At 43.5% G+C, this 19,988-nt stretch overlaps 1 protein-coding gene across 1 annotated transcript in view; it reads right to left on the bottom strand.

The window, feature by feature from the left end:
* LOC143996266 (villin-1-like) overlaps positions 1-19,988 on the bottom strand; it is a 147,914-nt gene that overhangs the window by 13,760 nt on the left and 114,166 nt on the right. The window contains exons 14-16 of the mRNA XM_077491235.1: positions 19,036-19,215; positions 16,995-17,140; positions 12,327-12,471 (exon numbers count right to left, since the gene is read on the bottom strand). Coding sequence (XP_077347361.1) covers positions 12,327-12,471; positions 16,995-17,140; positions 19,036-19,215 — 471 coding nt within the window. The remainder of the gene's footprint in view (positions 1-12,326; positions 12,472-16,994; positions 17,141-19,035; positions 19,216-19,988) is intronic.

Genomic DNA, 19,988 nt, shown 5'->3' on the forward strand with positions numbered 1-19,988 from the left:
AGCTGCATATGTTTATGCCGAATTTTAATTGGTGTACTAATTTAAATAATAAAAAAAAAAAACTTGTCAGGATAACTAATGTGTCATGTTGGATCAATCTTGACTGACTCCATGGCTAGAGTTGGTTGTGCCATTTATGAACCAGTTAATACTAGATTTTATGCAGGATTCAATTATCATGGCGCCCCATATATGATCTAATTATTCCCAGATCTCATGCATGGTCCCATTCAGGGCCGTCTTTAAGGCAGGGCAAAAGGGGCAGCTGCCCTGGGCCCTGTCATTGTTGTGAGGCCCAAAGCAGCTGCCTCATACTTGCCAAATATCCCAGTTTAAGTTCCCTTGTCCCTTAAAGTTTTAGTCCTGTGCTGTGTCCCAATATCTCAGTGTGAAGTGCTGCTACTAATGCTGCCCAGCACTGCCCTATTGTTGTGTACAGAAGACTCACCTGCAGACCCTGTGTTTACATGTAAATAACCGACATTCATATGTAAATAGCGGCAGCATTACTAAGTAAATAGCTGCGGCTGCAGGATTAATATGTAAATAAAGGTGGAATTCATATGTATATCATGCTCCCCTGCAGTGAGGAGATGATGTCCTGTAACCTCTAGCAACCAATCAGTGAGCAGTATTATTGTACAGTAATCTCTATCAACCAATTAACAAGCAGAAATAATTTTCTGTAACCTCTAGCAACTATTCAGTGAGCCATAATGTGTGCTGTAACCTCTAGCAACCAGTCATTAAGCAGTAAAAGATATGCTGTAACCGCTGGCAACCAATCACAATTGCTGCCTGATCTGATATAGTAAACTGATTTTAAGTCTGGCTGTTATTTATTGTATGTCTCAAAGCGGGTGGAGAGTGGAATTGCAATGGGGGAGGGCCCCAAGAAAATTTTGCCCAGGGTCCAATCAATATTAAAAGCGGCCCTGGTCCCATTATCACTACACCTCCATATACGGTCCAGTTATCACCACACACCCCATGCATTGTCTAGTATAACCAGCATTAATGGAATCACTCAAGGAGGTGGTGTTGCGCTGTTCAGTATCCTAAGGCAGTACTAAGAAGAGGGGTAGTATATTACTGTGTTTTTGTAACACCAGCAAGAATTAATGTAGCAGGATGCAGAAAAAAAGAATATAAATGAATACAGGTACTATTATTCTTAAAGTTGCTTCGTAACAGTAATATTGTGCAACCAGTACACTGGGAAAGTGCAAACAATACCAAAGTGGCTAATGTAAACAATACAGGGAAATATGTGCAAACATCCGTACTAAAGTGCAACGTGAAACAGTGAAAATGAAATAAATATAGTAAATTCAAAAGAATAAATATAAATTATCATGCACAAGTGCCAAAAACACAACGTACTCTACACCCAACCTGTGCAGACGTGCATGAATATTCAGATAGCAGCAGATATCTTACGGGATAATTTAATCCAAATGCATAAATAAATCAGTGTAAAAAAATATATATATGTGTAAAAAATATATAAAAAGGTATTTTTTTAAATCAATGACAGTAAGTATCAGTGTTCAGTCCATATATAAAGTGCAAAAAGATAGGAGGTTTCTTAAGTAGTGATGGCCGAACGGTTCATCCGGCGGTCATTTCGCGGCAAATTTCGGCTGTTCGCGATTCGCCCGATCGGCGGACTATTGCCGCCGTTCGCCCGGCGGACTTCCGTGTTTTTACTGTGTAAAAGAACTTTGACCTATGATGACACATCCATCATGGGGTACAGGACAGCCAATTGAGACATTACAGCACATGGACACTTGGACATTCCCCCTAACTTATAAATACACCCGATCCAGCGGCCATTTTACATTCTTTCTTCTGTCACTATAGGGAGAGGTTGCTGTGTGGAGCAGGGAGAGATTGCAGTGACCCAAATCGCTAGCTATTTGGTACACAAAAGTTCTTTTCAGGACTGGTATAGGTGTTAGGTGTATATAGGTTTGCTGTGCTACTGATTGTTGCAGCAGCCTGAGTGTCTTTTGTCAGTTTAGAGAAAGGGACAGGACGGTGTGTCTGCTGTAGGGACAGTCAGTTTAGTCATTAGCTGTTACTATCAGGTCCACAAAAGTGCTATTCCAGTTATTGTTCCAGTAGCCTCTGTTTTGTCAGTTTATATAGGGACAAGCAGGAAGCAGTGTGTGAGGCAGTGAGGGTCAGTTTAATCAGTAGCTGTTACTATATTAGGTCCACAAAGGTTCTTTTCAGGACTGGTATCAGTGGTATGGTAATAGGCTTGTACATGTATAATATTCTTTCTTCCAAATATAGAAAGAATTTTATACTTGACTGCTGCCCTTCTGCTGCAGTCTGCTAATCATTCACAACCTACTTGTTCCACAAAGGTCCTTTATAAGGACTGGTAATAATCTGGTGTAGGGTGCTATAGTACATAGGGTTGAGTGAGGTACAGTCTGCTATTCTATAAGGACTGTTATAGGTCCACAATACATAGGGTTGAGGTGCACTACTGCTGACCGCTGCCCTATACTGCAGCAGTCCTTCATCGGTATAGGGACTGACGTACAGTCTGCTAATCACTCACAACCTACTTGTTCCACAAAGGTCCTTATAAGGACTGGTAACTTGGTCTGTCTAGGGTTCTACAGTACATAGGGTTGAGTGAGGTACAGTCTGCCATTCTATAAGGACTGGTATAGGTCCACAATACATAGGGTTGAGGTGCACTACTGCTGACCGCTGCCCTATACTGCAGCAGTCCTTCATCGGTATAGGGACTGACGTACAGTCTGCTAATCAGTCACACACAACCTACTTGTTCCACAAAGGTCCTTATAAGGACTGGTAAGGTATAGGGTACTACAGTACATAGGGTTGAGTGAGGTACAGTCTGCTATTCTATAAGGACTGGTATAGGTCCACAATACATAGGGATGAGGTGCACTACTGCTGACCGCTGCCCTATACTGCAGCAGTCCTTCATCAGTATAGGGACTGAGAGTTTTGTCACAGGGTCATTTAAAAAATGACAGGCAGAGGAAGAGGCAGGCCCTTCCGCAGGGGTGGTAGAGGTAGGGCAGAAGCAACAGGCTTGAGCCAAAGTGGGAAGTTGCAGAAGGTGCGTTCAATTACTTTAAAGGACGCACCAGACTTGGTTGAGTGGCTCACTCAGCCTTACTCGTCTGCACCCTCCTCATCCTCTCAATCTGCACCCTCTTCTTCACTCTCTGCTATGTGCACCCCCAAAGACACTACCACCAACAACACCACCACCACCACATACCTTCCGCTTGAGTCACAGGAATTATTTTCCGATCCATATCAAGACATTTCTGATGCGCAGCCACTCTTGGTATTGGATCAGGAAGAGGAGGTAGCAATAACCGCTACTCAGCAGTCTGACGACCAGATCAGCCCAAGGAGGAGGTTGGTCCCCGGTGTTGCTGCCTACTCCGACATCTCTACTTATAGAGGTGAGGAAGGTGATGTCCATGATGTTGTGTCTAGTGATGTCACGTGGGTGCCCACAAGAGAAGAAGAGGAGGGGAGTTCAGAGGGAGATATGGACCAGCAGATAGGGCGGAGAAGCAGGAATAACTTACATTGCACAGGAGGGACAAAGCAGACTGCAAATGTATCAGGAGCGAGTCATCGACCATGTACGGTCACATCTGGCGCTCCCAGGACACCGGCACATGGCTCCGCAGTGTGGGCTTTTTTAACGTGTCCGCTGCTGACAATAGCGTTGCCATCTGCAATCTTTGCAGTCAACGCATTAGTCGCGGTAAGCCCAACACTCACCTAGGGACGACCGCCTTAAGAAGGCACATGAGCAGCCATCACCGAGCCCAGTGGGAGCAACGGAACACACAAAGCCACACTCCAGGCTCTCACCGTCCAGCCTCGTCTTCTACTTCTCCTTCTCCTCTCTCCTCACAATTGTCCTCCACTCCACCTTCCATCACGCCAAGCTCACGTTTTTTTCTGCAAAAAGGCAGGCTTCCGTGGGCCTAAAGTTCGAGCGTAAAAAAATGATGATGCCGGATAACCCTCTTGCCCAACGGTTGACGGCTGGCTTGTCAGAACTCATAGCACGCCAACTACTGCCATATAAACTGGTGGACTCGGAGGCCTTTCACAAATTTGTGGCCATTGGAACACCACAATGGAAGGTCCCAGGAAGGAAGTATTTCTCACAGAAGGGCATCCCAGAGCTATATGGCCATGTTCAGCGGCAAGTGAATGTATCTCTGACACACAGTGTCGGTGCCAAGATACATCTGACCACAGACACGTGGTCTAGCAAACACGGGCAGGGAAGGTATATCACTTTTACTGCCCACTGGGTGAACCTTCTGACGGCCGTCAAGCATGTAACCCGTGGCACCTGTGTAGATTTGGTTTTACCGCCACGGATTGCATGCAGGCCTGGCTCTTCTTCTCCTCCTCCTCCTCCTACTCCATCCTCCTCCCTCTCCTCCTCGGCTGACTCCTCCTTTTCCGCTGCTAGCGTCTCTTCCGCTGCGCCGCCCAAGCTCCCCAGAACCTATTCGACATGCCAGGTGAGACGTTGCCATGCCGTGCTGCGTCTGTTGTGCCTTGAAGCCAAGAGCCACACTGGCCCGGCACTCCTTTCAGCTTTGCGTTCACAGGCAGATCAGTGGCTAACACCGCTCAATTTGACAGTTGGTAAAGTGGTGTGTGACAACGATGCCAATCTGCTTAGCGCATTGAAACAGGGCAAAATCACGCACATGCCATGCATGGCACACGACTTAAACTTGGTCGTGCAGCGATTCCTTGTCAAATACCCTGGGGTCCAGGACATCTTACGGCAGGCAAGGAAAATCTCAGCCCATTTCAGAAGATCTTACACGGCCATGGCTTGCCTTGCTGACATTCAGCGGCGACACAATCTGCCAGTCAGATGTCTTATTTGCGATTGCCCGACGCGATGGAACTCAACCTTCTATATGCTTGATAGGCTGCTCCAGCAGAAACGTGCAGTTAACGACTACCTGTATGAACTCTGCGGCAGAACAGGTTCTGGGGAGCTGGGGTTTTTTTCACCGCGCCAGTGGCTGCTCATGCGCGACGCATGCAGACTTCTGCGGCCATTTGAGGAGATCACCAAACTGGTCAGTCACAGCCATGGCGCCATCAGTGACATGGTACCTTATGCCTTCTTTATGGAGCGTGCATTGCGTCGTCTCATTGATCAAGCTGTGGAGGAGCAGGAGCGGGAAGATGAGGAAGTCGCAATGCTGGATGAATTTCCAGGGGGGCTACTCTGAGACAAGTCAACAACAGGAGTCTGAAGAGGAGTCAGAGGAGAATGGTGCCGGGGCGGATGAGGAGGAGCAAGAAGAGCATGCTTTAAACCTTTCTGGGACCCCTGTTGTTGTGCGTGGATGGGGAGAGGAGAATGAAGAGGACGACATTATCCTGGATGATGAGCAGGAGCCAGGCCACCACACCGCTTCCAGTTTAGTGCAAACGGGGGCCTTCATGCTCCAGTGTTTTAATAGGGACCCCCGTATAAAAAGCAGAAGGGTCAAGGACCAGTACTTGGTGGCAATGTACTTAGACCCCCAGTACAAACACAAAATGGCGGAAATGTTACCGCCGTCACAGAGGGCTGGCAGAATGGAGCACTTCCAGGCCTTGCTTCGAGAAATGCTGCATTCTGCTTTTGCGTGCGCTGGCAGAGGAGCAATTCCCACTCCCAGAGAAGGAGTTGCGGGTACCAATCCAACAGCGCCTGCAAGAAGAGGCCGGTTTGAAGATGTGTTGGTGACTTCGGATATGAGGTCATTCTTTCAGCCGACCCTTCGACAGGTGTCATCTGGATCCAGCATCAGGGAACACCTAGACTGTCAGGTGTCTGACTACATCGGGTTAACGGGCGATGTGGACGCTCTGAGGAGTGATGAACCCCTGGACTACTGGGTGGGCAGGCTTGACCTCTGGCCAGAGCTTGCCCAATTTGTAATCGAACTGTTGGCTTGCCCCTCATCCAGTGTCCTGTCCGAAAGGACGTTCAGCGCAGCAGGGGGTATCGTGACCGATAAGCGTACTCGCCTAGCTCACGACAGTGTTAACTACCTCACATTTCTAAAAATGAATGAGGCATGGATCTCGGAGGAATTGACATGTGACCAGTAGACCATGTATATGTCTATAAACAATTTTTTTAATCGAGCACAGAGACCTTCTTTCTTCATTTGGCTCACTTCCTTGTCCAAAAAAAGCACACCGTACTATATGCCCATACCCTCCTCTTTGAAGAGGTTGAGCGGTGTCATATTTCTACTGGGGCTGATTATTATGAGGGGCTGCCACCATCCCTGTGCTGTGCTGACATTCTCCTGGGGCTGTACCTCTGCTGTGCATATTATGAGGGGCTCCCACCATCCCTGTGCTGTGCTGACTTCCTCCTGGGGCTGCTTATTATGAGGGGCTCCCACCATCCCTGTGCTGTGCTGACTTCCTCCTGGGGCTGCTTATTATGAGGGGCTCCCACCATCCCTGTGCTATGCTGACATCCTCCTGGGGCTGCTTATTATCAGGGGCTCCCACCATCCCTGTGCTATGCTGACATCCTCCTGGGGCTGCTTATTATGAGGGGCTCCCACCATCCCTGTGCTATGCTCATTATGAGGGGCTCCCACCATCCCTGTGCTATGCTGACTTCCTCCTGGGGCTGCTTACAGTACAGGTGTCAGTGATGTATATCACGGTGCTGATGTCAGTAGTACTCTCTATCACGGTGCTGCTGTCAGTGCTGTATATCACGGTGCTGGTGTTAGTGCTTTATGTCACGCTGCTGATGTCAGTGCTCTCTATCACGGTGCTGTTGTCAGATCACTCTATCAAGGTGCAGGTGTCATTGCTGTATGTCACGCTGCTGATGTCAGTGCTCTCTATCACGGTGCTGGTGTCAGATGACTCTACCACGGTGCAGGTGTCATTGCTGTATGTCACGCTGCTGGTGATCATCTCCTGCACCCTCTTCTTTGCCTACCCTGGTCCCTGACCTTCCCTCTCCTCCATTGCCTTCATGCGCTTCACAGTCCTGAATTGTCACAACAATTTCCCATATAAAAAAAGAATGCTTGTAGTTGTCGATCCCAGATTCACCTCATACATGTGTTATGTCATTGGCCATGTGGTGGGACTATGTTTGCACAGCTATTATTTATTTTGTGGCTGCAAATTTGACCTGTAGGTTTGCGAAGTTCGCCTCCCATTGAAGTCAATGGGGCCCGCCGCGAACGTTCCGGTTCGCGAACTATCGGCCGCATTTGCGGTCCGCAAAACGTCCCGTCGGAAGTTCTTCCATCACTATTCTTAAGTGCAAGTGCTTCATTGTGCAAATAGTGCAATCTCTCCAATGAAATGTGACAGCATCCAGTTGTTTCTCCACTTAGTGCAAAACACACACTGGTAAGCAGTGGCCCCTTACCTTGCGGCAAGGGAATAACCGCATATATAAACACACTGGAGGTTTCAATTCCTTCTCCCCATATCCACATATAATGATGGCAGTCAATCCTTACTCCTCTATTTCATCTTTGTCTCTCAGTGGGAGCAGAAATAAATTAACAGAGGAGGAGTACCATAGTGTAATATTTAAAAAAACCATCGGTAAGTTTATTAACCACTTCAACCACGGCCTATAGTCATATGACGCACACAGATGGGATCTCCCATCCTGGGTGGGCGTCATATGACATCCTCTGATTCCCGGCCATCTAGGGGGCTTTGCTCGGGACACGGTGTGTGTGCCCAGCGGCCGCGATGTCTGCCGGGCACCCGCGATTGCCCGGGAACACAACAGGACCGTGGATCTGTGTATGTAATTACACAGATCCACGTCCTGTCAGTGGAGAGGAGACCCAGTACAGAGGAACACCGATCGGTCTCCTCCCCATTGTGAGTCCCTTCCCCCCACAGTTAGAATCACTCCCATAGGGAACATATTAACCCCTGCAGCGCCCCCTGGTGTTAACCTCTTCCCTGACAGTCACACTTACACAGTAATCAGTGCAATTTTATAGCACGATCGCTGTGTAAATGTGAATGGTCCCAAAAATGTGTCCGCCATAATGTCGCTGTCACGAAAAAAACAAAAACAAATCGCAAATCGCCGCCATTACTAGTAAAAAAAAAAAAAAAAAAAAAAAGCCATATATCTATCCCCTATTTTGTAGATGCTATAACTTTTGCACAAACCAATCAATAATCACTAATTGCAATTTTTTTTTTACCAAAAATATGTAGAAGAATACGTATTGGCCTAAACTGAGGAAACATTTTTTTTTTTTTATGGGATATTTATTATAGCAAAAAGTAAAAAATAGTGTTTTTTTTCAAAATTGTCGCTCTTTTTTTGTTTATAGCGCAAAAAATAAAAACCGCAGAGGTGATCAAATACCACCAAAATAAAGCTCTATTTGTGGGAAAAAAAGGACATCAACTTTGTTTGGGTGCCACGTCGCACAACCGCGCAATTGTCAGTTAAAGCGACGCAGTGCCGAATCGCAAAAAGTGCTCTGGTAAGGAAGGGGGTAAAATCCTCCGGGGCTGAAGTGGTTAAGTATCTCACAGGGTACTCGCATTTAAAACACAGAAAAAGGCTTATCGCCAACGAGCAGTGAGCTTGCGCTGTATTTTTAGACAGAAATCTAGACATTTTATGATAAACTTCCTTTGCATACATGGTAGTTTGGTGTACATCCTCAAACCCCATTTGGTAGCTTCACATGCTTGATGATGGAATATTACTGTATAAAGTGAGGATACGTCGGCAGTAGCCAGAATCCAGGGCCCTCCCTCTTCAGGGATATTCTCTATAATCTGAAGCATTTATTTTGTGTCTCTTTTGTATGCTTTAGTGCTCTGAACAACCAGTTGTAAATAGAAATCTATATATTGACTCATTCTCGAGGTCAGGAAATCAATCCCGTTTACAATTGGCCTGAAGGGTGGATTGGTTTTGTCTTTTTGTACTTTTGGAAGTGAATAAATGATTGGCATGCGGCATGAGTCAGGTACTAGATATCTTGCTTCCCTTTTGTTTAATATATTTTTCTTCAACCCAAGATGTACCACTTGTTCCAACACTTTTCTGCATTTGAACATAGGGTTCCCCAATATCTTGTTGTGCCTAGGAGTCCGCTTTCCCCTGATGGAAGGATTAACAACCATTAAAATGGCGGCACCCATAGGAACGACAGGATGATAGTCTATAATGTGCCTTATTATGTTCATAGACCTCGGTAAAATGGCCGACATAGGTATGTCGATGAGAAACCACAGGAAAATGGCTGCCGTACGATTGGCTCAATGCAGACTATATAGAGACACTGAGCGCGCCTTCCCAGCATCCCCTGATGAAGTCACGTGGGCGTGACGTCACGCGTAGGGATGGTAGAGGCACTCGAGTTTGATGCAATACAGCGTGAGCTCGCTGCTCGTTGGAGATAAGCCTATTTTCTGTGTTTTAAATGTGAGCACTGTGAGATACTTAATAAACTTACCGATGGTTTTTTAAAATATTACACTATGGTACTCCTCCTCTGTTAATTTATATCTGTTTCCACTGAGAGACAAAGACGAAATAGAGGAGTAAGGATTGACTGCCATCATTATCTGTGGATATGGGGAGAAGGAATTGAAACATCCAGTGTGTTTATATATGCGGTTATTCCCTTGCCACAAGGTAAGGGGCCACTGCTTACCAGTGTGTGTTTTGCACGAAGTGGAGAAACAACTGGATGCTGTCACATTTCATTGGAGAGATTGCACTATTTGCACAGTGAAGCACTTGCACTTAAGAAACCTCCTATCTTTTTGCACTTTATATATGGACTGAACACTGATACTTACTGTCATTGATTTTAAAAAAAAAATACCTTTTTATATATTTTTTACACATATATATATTTTTTTACACTGATTTATTTATGCATTTGGATTAAATTACCCTGTAATATATCTGCTGCTATCTGAATATTCATGCACGTCTGCACAGGTTGGGTGTAGAGCACGTTTTGTTTTTGGCACTTGTGCATGATATTAATTTATATTTATTCTTTTGAATTTACTATATTTATTTCATTTCGGTTCACGTTGCACTTTAGTACGGATGTTTGCACATATTTCCCTGTAGTGTTTACATTAGCAACTTTGGTATTGTTTGCAATTTCCCAGTGTACTGGTTGCACAATATTTCTGTTACGAAGCAACTTTAAAGTGGTTGTAAACCCTTACAAACCACTTTGACCTACAGGTAAGCCTAGATTAAGGCTTACCTGTAGGTCCAAGAAATATCTCCTAAACCTGCACTGAGCGCACCGCAGTTAACGGCGATATGTCGTGAGTGGCGGCTCCCGTGCGCATGCGCGGGAGTGACGTCATCGCGGCTCCAACGAATGACAGCGCTGAAGCAGCGAGATGCACCGAGAAGATGGATGCTCCGGACTACAGGGGACAGCGGTGACTTTGCTGGCTCCTGTGTCAGGTAAGGGAAACATAATGGACTACTATGCGATGCATAGTAGTCCATTATGCTTTACCTTTGCAGAGAATCAAAGAGGAATTAAACCCATCAGGGTTTACTTCCTCTTTAAGAATAATAGTACCTGTATTAATTTATATTCTTTTTTTTCTGCATTCTGCTACATTAATTCTTGCTGGTGTTACAAAAACACAGTAATATACTACCCCTCTTCTTAGTACTACCTTATTAGGATACAGAACAGCGCAACACCACCTCCTTGAGTTATTTATATGTATGGTGGATACGGTTTGATTCACTTCGGTGTATGCAGCAGTTCCCCTTTCTTTGTCCTATATATTTTGTTTCTTTTTTCATGGTAGCGTAAGAATATTCATTTTTATTTACATTAATGGAATCAGTTGTAAGCCAGGCTGAACTGTTCAATAAAAACCGGCCAACATTCAGCCGATGTGTATGGCAGACTGTCTGACAGAAGCCGGCCATTCTGGAAAACCATCAACCAACTGGCTGTACATTAATTAGCAGTGTGTACTAGGCTTAATTAACAACCAACCACAGTCAATTCTCCTGATGTGTTTAATGTCTCCAGAATAGTTAAAACACATTTTTGACAAACAGACAGAGGCCACTAAATACACATGCATATTATTTGCGGTAGATTTTATTTTTCCCCACAGAACAGGGAATGGTAAATATTCACTTGCACAGAGATTTTCCAGCTAAATTAGAAATTTCTACATTAGAAAAGAGCACTGATTCAATAGCACTTAAGGCAGGCTAAAGTGACCCCTAAGTAAATATTTAGAGTAATTTTAGCATCCCTTAAAGTGGTTGTATTGACATATACACAGTGAAGTGACTGGCCTTGGGTCATACACAGAGATGAAACAAATCCCCCTACACTTGTACTTGTTTATCTGCAGTCTTCTCTCCTCTACATACTTTCTACAAGTCCAGGATGTATACAGCTTGTCTGAGCTGTCAAAGAAAAGGGGATGGAGAGTTGCAATCACACTCTGCAGAGCTCAATGAGGAGAGGTCTGGGAGCTGATTGGAGGGAAGGGCATCCCCTTTCACACAGGAACAGAGCATGGGTTGTCAATCAGCTGGAGACCCCTCCCAGTCACCATTTTTCTCTTGGTGTCAGCAACACTTATCAGAAGTGATTCATGTTGATAGCAGGGGAAGGAAGCAGCAGACAGAAATAATTGAAACAAGTACACATTATAGAAGGACATGCTTTGTTCACATATAATGTCTGAGGTTAACATCTTTAGGCACTATTTAACATGTTTTACGTTGATGATTATACTGTAAGCTTTTATTAGCAGTGCCCTCCTAGAGTCCTAGCCCTCTTATATTGTAACAGTACTGTCTCCCTTTGTATTGTAAAACACTGACTGCACAAACTGTTGGCACTAATATATATATATATATATATATATATATATATATATATATATAAATAATTTACAGCCAATTAGAGATTGTAACTTTGGAAGCACTCCTTATTGCCCTATAGGGAATCTAGCACCAGGCAATACTTGCCCAGATTCTGTTTCTGTATGACCCTATTACATGAATATTGGTGGTAGCAAACTGACTATGGAATTATTTTATTTTGATCAGCTGTGTATTTAGAGAAAAATATGATTCTGTCCCTTTCCTAATAGTGATGGATGTGAAATGCATACAGTATTTGCACCATAAATAGTAATGGGAAGAATCAAGAGGGTTGATCTAAAGAAATATCTGTAGCATGCTGATTAGTGCCTGAGTTATACTGGGGGCAGAGCATGTCACTTACCTCTTCCCAGGTATCCAGTAACATAATATCATCCTCGTCAAGGTCACTCTGAGCGAAGTCTACCACCTCCGTCATGATGAACCGACCCGTCTGATTGGAACACTCAAAGAGACGTGGCTTATACTGCACCAAAGCCTCCTGGAATCTAGACACACCAAACAAAACATTAGGGCTTTGATCAAGTACTAAAAATATAATAGCAACCAAACTTTTTTTTTTTCATTTTGGATAGAGTAAAGCCTCATACACACGGTCGGACTTTGTACAAACTTTTCCGTGGACTTTTGTACAAAGGGCGTGGTCCACAAGTTTGTATTGCATACACACGGTCGGACTTTTTGACAACAAACACGAACGTAATGACGTCACAACGTACTGACGCCGCTTCAAAAGAGGACGTTCAATGACTCCAGCGCCACCTTTGGTCAACTTCTGTATTGTAGTCTGATCTTTTGCATTGGTTCTGAGCATGCGTGTTTGTACCTTGTACAAAAGTACGATGCTTTTGCGTACACACGGTCGGACTTTGCTCCATCGGACTTTTGTTGCCAGAAAGTTTGTCCGTTCGCACAGCCAACAAAAGTCCGATGAAAACAGAAAAAGTTTGTCCGATGGAGCGTACACACAGTCGGATGTTGCTCCAAAACAGCTAATTTGCATGTTTGTTGTCAAAAAGTCAGACAGTGTGTACGGGCCTTAAGGAAGGATTATAACCCGTTAGATTTTGGGGAGACTTCCCTTCACTTCCTGTCCTATAGCCAAAACAGGAAGTGAGAGGAAATCCCTGCACAAATTTGGGGAATATCTTGAGTCCTGCAGGTCACTAGTTTCTAGACTAGTTTCTCCATTGGAAGATTTCCCCTCTATTACTTTTCTGGGGACAACCCAAAATGTCAGAATTTTATTTTAATATCACTTTCAATGATATTGGTAAACAGGGAGAATCTTCCTAATGGGGGCAGCAATAAAGGCCCTATTAGGTGCTCTAATCCCTCTCCACTCTGTCCAAAACTGAAAAAAAAAAAGTTTACCTTTAGTTATACTTTAATTCTAACATTTATAAGTATTTTGCATTATTTTCTATTTTTTTAGAAACTTATGTCACATTAACCACTTCAGCCCCAGAAGTTTTACCCTCCTTCATGACCAGGCCATTTTTTGCGATACTGAGTTACTTTAGCTGACAATTACGTAGACATGCAACACTGTACCCTAATAAAATGCATGTCCTTTTTTCCTCATAAATCGAGGTTTCTTTCGGTGGTATTTGATCACCTCTGCAGTGTTTATTTTTTGCACTATAAACAAAAAGACCAACGATATTTTTTACTTTCTCCTATAAAAAATATCTAATAAAAAAAATGTAAAAAAATCAAATTACTTCATTTAGGCCAATATGTATCCTGCTACATATTTTTGGTTAAAAAAAAAAAAAAAAAAAAATTCTAGTTAGCATATATTAATTTGCACAAAACTAGGGGATATTTTTATGTAATTTTTATTTAAAGCGGAGGTTCACACAAAAATTGAACCTCCGCTTTTCAGAACCCCCCCCCCCTCCGGTGTCACATATGGCACCTTTCAGAGTGGTCTAAGACAGGTATTTGCATCCACTTCTGTGCATAGACTCCCACGGGAGTCTATGCCTCTTCCTGTCCCACCGCGCTGTCTGCTGGGACAGACACGGGTCCCAGAGACAGCGTGGACCATTCTCATTGCGCTGCGTGACTTGCAACTCGCGCATGAGCAGTAGGGAAGTGAAGCAGCAAGGCTTCATTTTCTGATTCCGATATCGAAGATGGCAGTGGCAGCATCCGAGGACCGAGGGACAGTTCGGCCTCGGATGCCGACATCGCTGGACCCTGGGACCGTTGAGTGTCCTTATTTTAAAAGTCAACAAACAATGTAATGTCCTGCGAGCCTCCTCTGTACTAAAACCCCAAATCGGGTCTCTCAAATGACACTCTTATTTTTAATCAGCAGCTAGCATTGCACATGTCTCATAAACCAGGCAAAGATCATCCAAAATTGTAAAGTACGCTGCACTTTCAAACATAAAATCTAAATAGTGAAATGAAAAAAAATTAAAGATGTGCTATATGTCAACAGCAATAAAGTGATAACATGCTAAGTTACAAACAATATTCCAAATAAAGTGCTTTAGTGCGGGATATGATAAAACAATAATATGGTGAGAAAAAAAGCTTTTTTCTTTTTGGGGACCAGTGACACTAATACAGCGATCAGTGCTAAACAATATGCACTGTCACTGTACTAATGACACTGTCAGGGAAGGAGTTAACATCAGGGGCAATCAAAAGTTTAAGTGTGTCCCTAGCTGTGTGGTGGGGGGGGATGCTGTGACTGTATGAACACAGAGAACACAGAGATTCATGTTTCTGCTTAGCAGAAACACAAGATCCGTCTTCCTCCCTTGCAGAACGGCGGTTTGCCTTGTTCTGTGAATGACTGCGGGTGCTGGTAGCCATAGCAGCCGCCGTACCTGCTGATTGGCTCCCATTGTGTCCAATCACAGTGGGAGTGGGTAGCCGGTGGCGTGCACATGCGCCCCAGACCCACTGCACGAAATCACGTACCTGTACATGATTTTGTGCAGAAGGGCCGCCCTGTCGCAGTATATCTGTGTGGGGCGGTCCTTAAGGGGTTAAAGCAGTGACACCGTTTATTGTATATGAAAAAAAAAATAGTAATGACACCAGAGGGCGCCAAAGTAACACACTGTTTATGGTAATCTTAATTATAAGGAGCATTGAGTAAGGGAATTTGCTGACTTGTCTATGAAAGGGTAGTCCAAGGGTCAGCAACCCTTTTCCACGTAAAGGAGAAGTCCAGCTTAAGCTCGTTTGATGGGAGAGCCCGGGGCGTGCCACGGGAGGGGGCGTCCCCTCCCACTGTTTTGGATAACAGCCCAGCGGCTTCTTAGCCGCATCGGTTGTTGTCCCAAGAAAGTCGACCGGGGTTACAATTTCCATGGGCCGGGTGCGCGTGAATTACGTGCACTGACGGGCCGGACATTTAGCGACGATGGGCCGGGTGCGGGCATAGGTTGCCAACCCCTGGGGTAGTCTCTAAAGTTTCTTACCTTTCCAAATCAACAACATGAAAGAGATGCGTGTATATCAGGCGTTCCAACACCTCTTTCATGTTTGTTTCAGGAGAGTCACCCACTATGTAGTGAAAAAAAGTAAGAATGGCAATACTGGAACATAATTGATCAAAAACAAATCAGCAATTACAACTCCCATATTTCTTATTCCAAATATTTTATTATTCAGTAGCAATAGGGCAAAGTGAAATGTGTGCAGCACCTGAAATTCAACCTCTTATGTGACATATAATAGTAATGAACATGGGCATAATTGTATGAATGCACAATAACACAACTATTACATATAAAGCAGCCTTCAGTGCATTTATGAACACCTTTTCTGGTTTGGAAAATAAGTCTAATATTAGAGTGGACTAGCAGATAATAGTATTCTTCCCATGAGAATGAGAATGGACTGGTCTATTCTTTGCATTAATGAGATGGTCCTTGATGATGTCCTGTGGGAGGGCGAAACGTTGACGTTGTTTCCGGGAATAGTGATGTCAGTTTCGGTCGTTTGGAACGCACTCTACCAACGTCGGTTTCATACGATCTGTTCCATGTTTAATGCTGGTTATAATCCCTCTTTTTGTAAGTACCCATCTTATGTTTAAATAAATAAATTTTTGATGGTACTTCACTATCGGTTCCATTTTTACTTCTGGGTACATGTCTATCTGGCTCAAACTCTTCACTGAGGAACCCTGGATCTGCTGACCTGGATTTCCACACACCATGCTAAAGACATCCATACCAAGCCTAAACTGACCCACCAGACTGAAAAGATGGGGGTCACGACGTCAATCTGGTGAGTGGGGACACATAAGGGTTTTGTTCACTTTGGTTTGGAGCACCTTGAGTTACTTGTTTTTGGCCTGTGTTGGTTTATTATATATATTTTTTCACTTTTATTCAGTATGTTTGCGAGCGCTGTATTTATATGTTTTATGGTCATTGTTGTCAGCCAACTAGGGATCCCATGCCACTTGAATCTTTTCTAGACCATAGTTTGGTTTGCTTAAACAGTATTTAGCTTGAAGTTTAAAATGATATTAAGCCCAAAATAAAAAATATATTGCAGTTTACCAATCCTTAAATGTGTTGGCTGCATTATTTTTCTTTTTTTTAGGCTTTATCCCCTCTGTTTTCACCTGGTGATCTGGCCAGTAGCAGTCCTCCTGTATTAGAGTGCCCCAACTCTAAATGAAGAAGCAAAGAAGTGGTGAGAGGGTAATGTCAGATGTAGTAGTAGATATGCATACACTAAAAAATTGAACCCAAACTCCAACTCACACTGCAGTTACAGCAACAGTTGTGTTCCTCTTGGGATAAAGGTTTCACATAAATAAATGGTTATCATTGTATGCACCCCTGTCAGTGGTAAATGGTTATTCTCAACACTCTAGCTGCTACGTTTGCAGGACAGCTGGTTCTGTTTAAACACAACAGACTTGCTGAATGGATCACCAGGTGAAAATAAAATAAATAAAGCCTGAAAAAGAAAACTAATATTAGGATGTTTGTATAGGTGAAGGTAATTATACTGAAAGCGAATTTACCTTTTGTCATTTGAGTAAGGGGATTTTCCTCCCAGAGCCACCCAGAATTCATTAGGTTCCTGACCCTCAAGGATGGTTTGCTTGTCCTGCTTAGAGATTATATTGGCCACAGTCTTTGCCATTTCTCGCTCATCTCCACTGCAACCCTAAAGAGAATAAACAATACACATTGTGATTTATATGACTAAATTGATATGTTTTGTCACACATTGAGCGCCTTGGAAAGTATGTCCTTCTATACAGTGTTTCATGTGATGTCAGAAAGGAAATGAAATATATATGGATTAATTTAGCATTAGACATTTGATTTAAGAGTTGCAACCATAATGACCCCCTTGAACAATCTGGGGCCTTCACATTTCAAAACTGTTCAATAGAGAATGAGTTTTTTTCTAGTAATTCATGGAATTCCTTAAAATGATATAGAAACTCTACACAATGGCGGTGAGCTAGGACACAGGAGATTGTAGAACTCGGTTACTGTTGTATTCTTGAGCTGCTAAAGTGAAGCTTTACCCAAAAGGGGGTGAGGGGGTTTTGAAAAGTACCTGCTCCTACTGCCGCTCGGATCGTCTAGGCGAATGTTCTCCTCTCCCCCTCTCTCCCTGCAGTTTTCCGGGACACATCACAGGTTCCAGAAGACTGTGGGACAATTCACAATGCACAGTTCACTCATGCACAGTGACCATCCGGCTGTGAAACTATGCCAGGGACCGAAGACTGATGTAAAGAACAGCTCGGATGAGAACATCGCTGGATCCTGGGACAGGCGAGTGCCTGTTTATTAAGGCTGGGTTCACACTATCTCTGCATGTGGCTCACAGCAGGGGTCCAGTGCTGAATTTTTGGCTGAATTCGGACCTGAAATGGACCAGAAAGGTGCTGTTCAGCCAAGTTTTTTCCACCGGGGTCCTTTGACAAAAGATTGGCTTTTGTCTATCCGGGCGTTGTCGACAGGGCCACCCACTGCACAAATTTTGGCTGATTCAGCAAAACTTGGCTGAAATTGTATGCCTGTATGGCCAGCTTAATATGTAAGTAAACCCTTCTAAACCCTTCTATTGTTTTCAGCCAAAGTGTCATCTTGGCATCTGGTTAATCTTCAACTGCCATGATGCTGCACATGTGATCAGTTATCACACCGGCCATTGGATGGTTTGACAATTTGGTTGAGAGCACAACCAATGTGACAGTTACATTTCCGGCATGTGTCGGGAATGTAACTGTCCTTTGAAGCTGTTAAATCAATGGGTTTACTTCCGCTTTAACAGATTTTCCTCCTATTAGAATATATCTGCATCAAATATAAATTCAGAAGCATCACTCATGAACTACACAGCAACTGTAATGAAATGTGCAGCATTTATGTGTACAAATTATACATTTCTCATCCGCTCTAACAGGATATCTTTTATTCAACAGCCAGATGTAGTGATTGCATGGCAACAGCAAAGTACAGATTATACGCAGCCACTGCATTAATGCTCACTTTCAGGCAGACGTTAAATAAATACATCAGTTAGTGCAGCTATGTATTTATTAAACACCATTAAATGTATTTTACATTTAATTTGTACAAGTACCTGAGTTTGTCTTAAAACCAGGCTTTTGTAATTCCCTGTACAGTAACACAGAGAGTGAGGGGCAGCAGTTGATACCAATTAGTTTCAGCAGCATAAACATGTGCAGACAGAAGGGATGGCCTAATTAGTATGCTGCTGCTATTTCATTGTCCAATCTGCAGGTTGGGTTTTTTTCACATATGTTTTATTTCATGCTGTGCTGCTGCAGCGGAGTTGGAGGATCTGGCTGTGCTGTCTGTCAGGTCATACCGGCCACACAGAATCACAATCTTCTGGCAGGCCAAACAGTGTATATATATATATATATATATATATATATATATATATATATATATATATATATATATAATGTCAGCTTTGTATTTAGATGCCTGCCTGGAGTTCATTCAGCTTTAAAATTCATAGCATGAACATTTCTTGTCAACCTGTAGTTTTACATATTTAAATAATGCACATACCTTTCCACACCACAGGTAACACACAGAATCAGTCTTCAGCACAAAGACGTCATTGGAATTAAGAGACGCTGCTCTGGCTGGGACCTCTGTGGCCTTTGTGTTGAATTCATCCGTTCCTCTAACCTGGAACAGTCTGATAGGAGGCTCTGGTTGTACTTTATCAGTTCGACTTGTTCCTCCCTACACAAAATATAAACCTATTATTTAAAGAATACACATAAATACCTACTCAGCTCTAAGGCTTGTTTTTAATCAGAAATTGCACTAAGAAGAAAAAAACTGCAGGAAAAGAAAGTAATATTTATATTACATTATAATATGGCAATAAAATGTCTGATTTACATCAATCAGCCATAACTTTATGACCACTGACAGTTTAAGTGTATACCATTGATTATATTGTTACAATTATATCTGAAAGTAGGTGGGATATATTAGGCAGCAAGTAAACATGTTATCTCTGAAGTTGTGTTGAAAGAAAAAACAAAACGGGACATTGCAGTTTGTTGTGTATGGGGCTGCATAGCTGCAGACCAGTCGTGGTGGCCATGCTGACCCATGTCCACAGCCAAAAGTGCCTACAATGGGCACATGAGCATTAGAACTGGAAAATAGAGCAATGGAAGAAGGTGGCCTGGTCTGATGAATCCCATTTTCTTTTTGGAGGGCTGGGTGTGTGTGGTTAACTTACGGGGGGAAGAGATGGCACCAGAATGCAGTATGAGAAGAAGGAAAACCAGTGGAGGCAGTGTGATGGCTTGTGCAATGATCTGCTGGGAAACCTTGGGTTCTGCCATACATGTGGATGTTACTTGACATGTACCACCTACCTAAACACTGTTGCTGACCAAGTACACCCCTTCATGGAAATCGTTTTCCCCTAATGGCAGTGGTTTCTCAGCAGTATAATGTGCTTTGCCACAAAGCAAAAATTGTTAAGGGATGGTTTGAGG

This window comes from Lithobates pipiens, unplaced genomic scaffold, assembly GCF_037356315.1.
Source record: "Lithobates pipiens isolate NorthernLeopardFrog02 unplaced genomic scaffold, aLitPip1_a1.2 Scaffold_19, whole genome shotgun sequence".
Taxonomy (NCBI): Eukaryota; Metazoa; Chordata; class Amphibia; order Anura; family Ranidae; genus Lithobates; species Lithobates pipiens.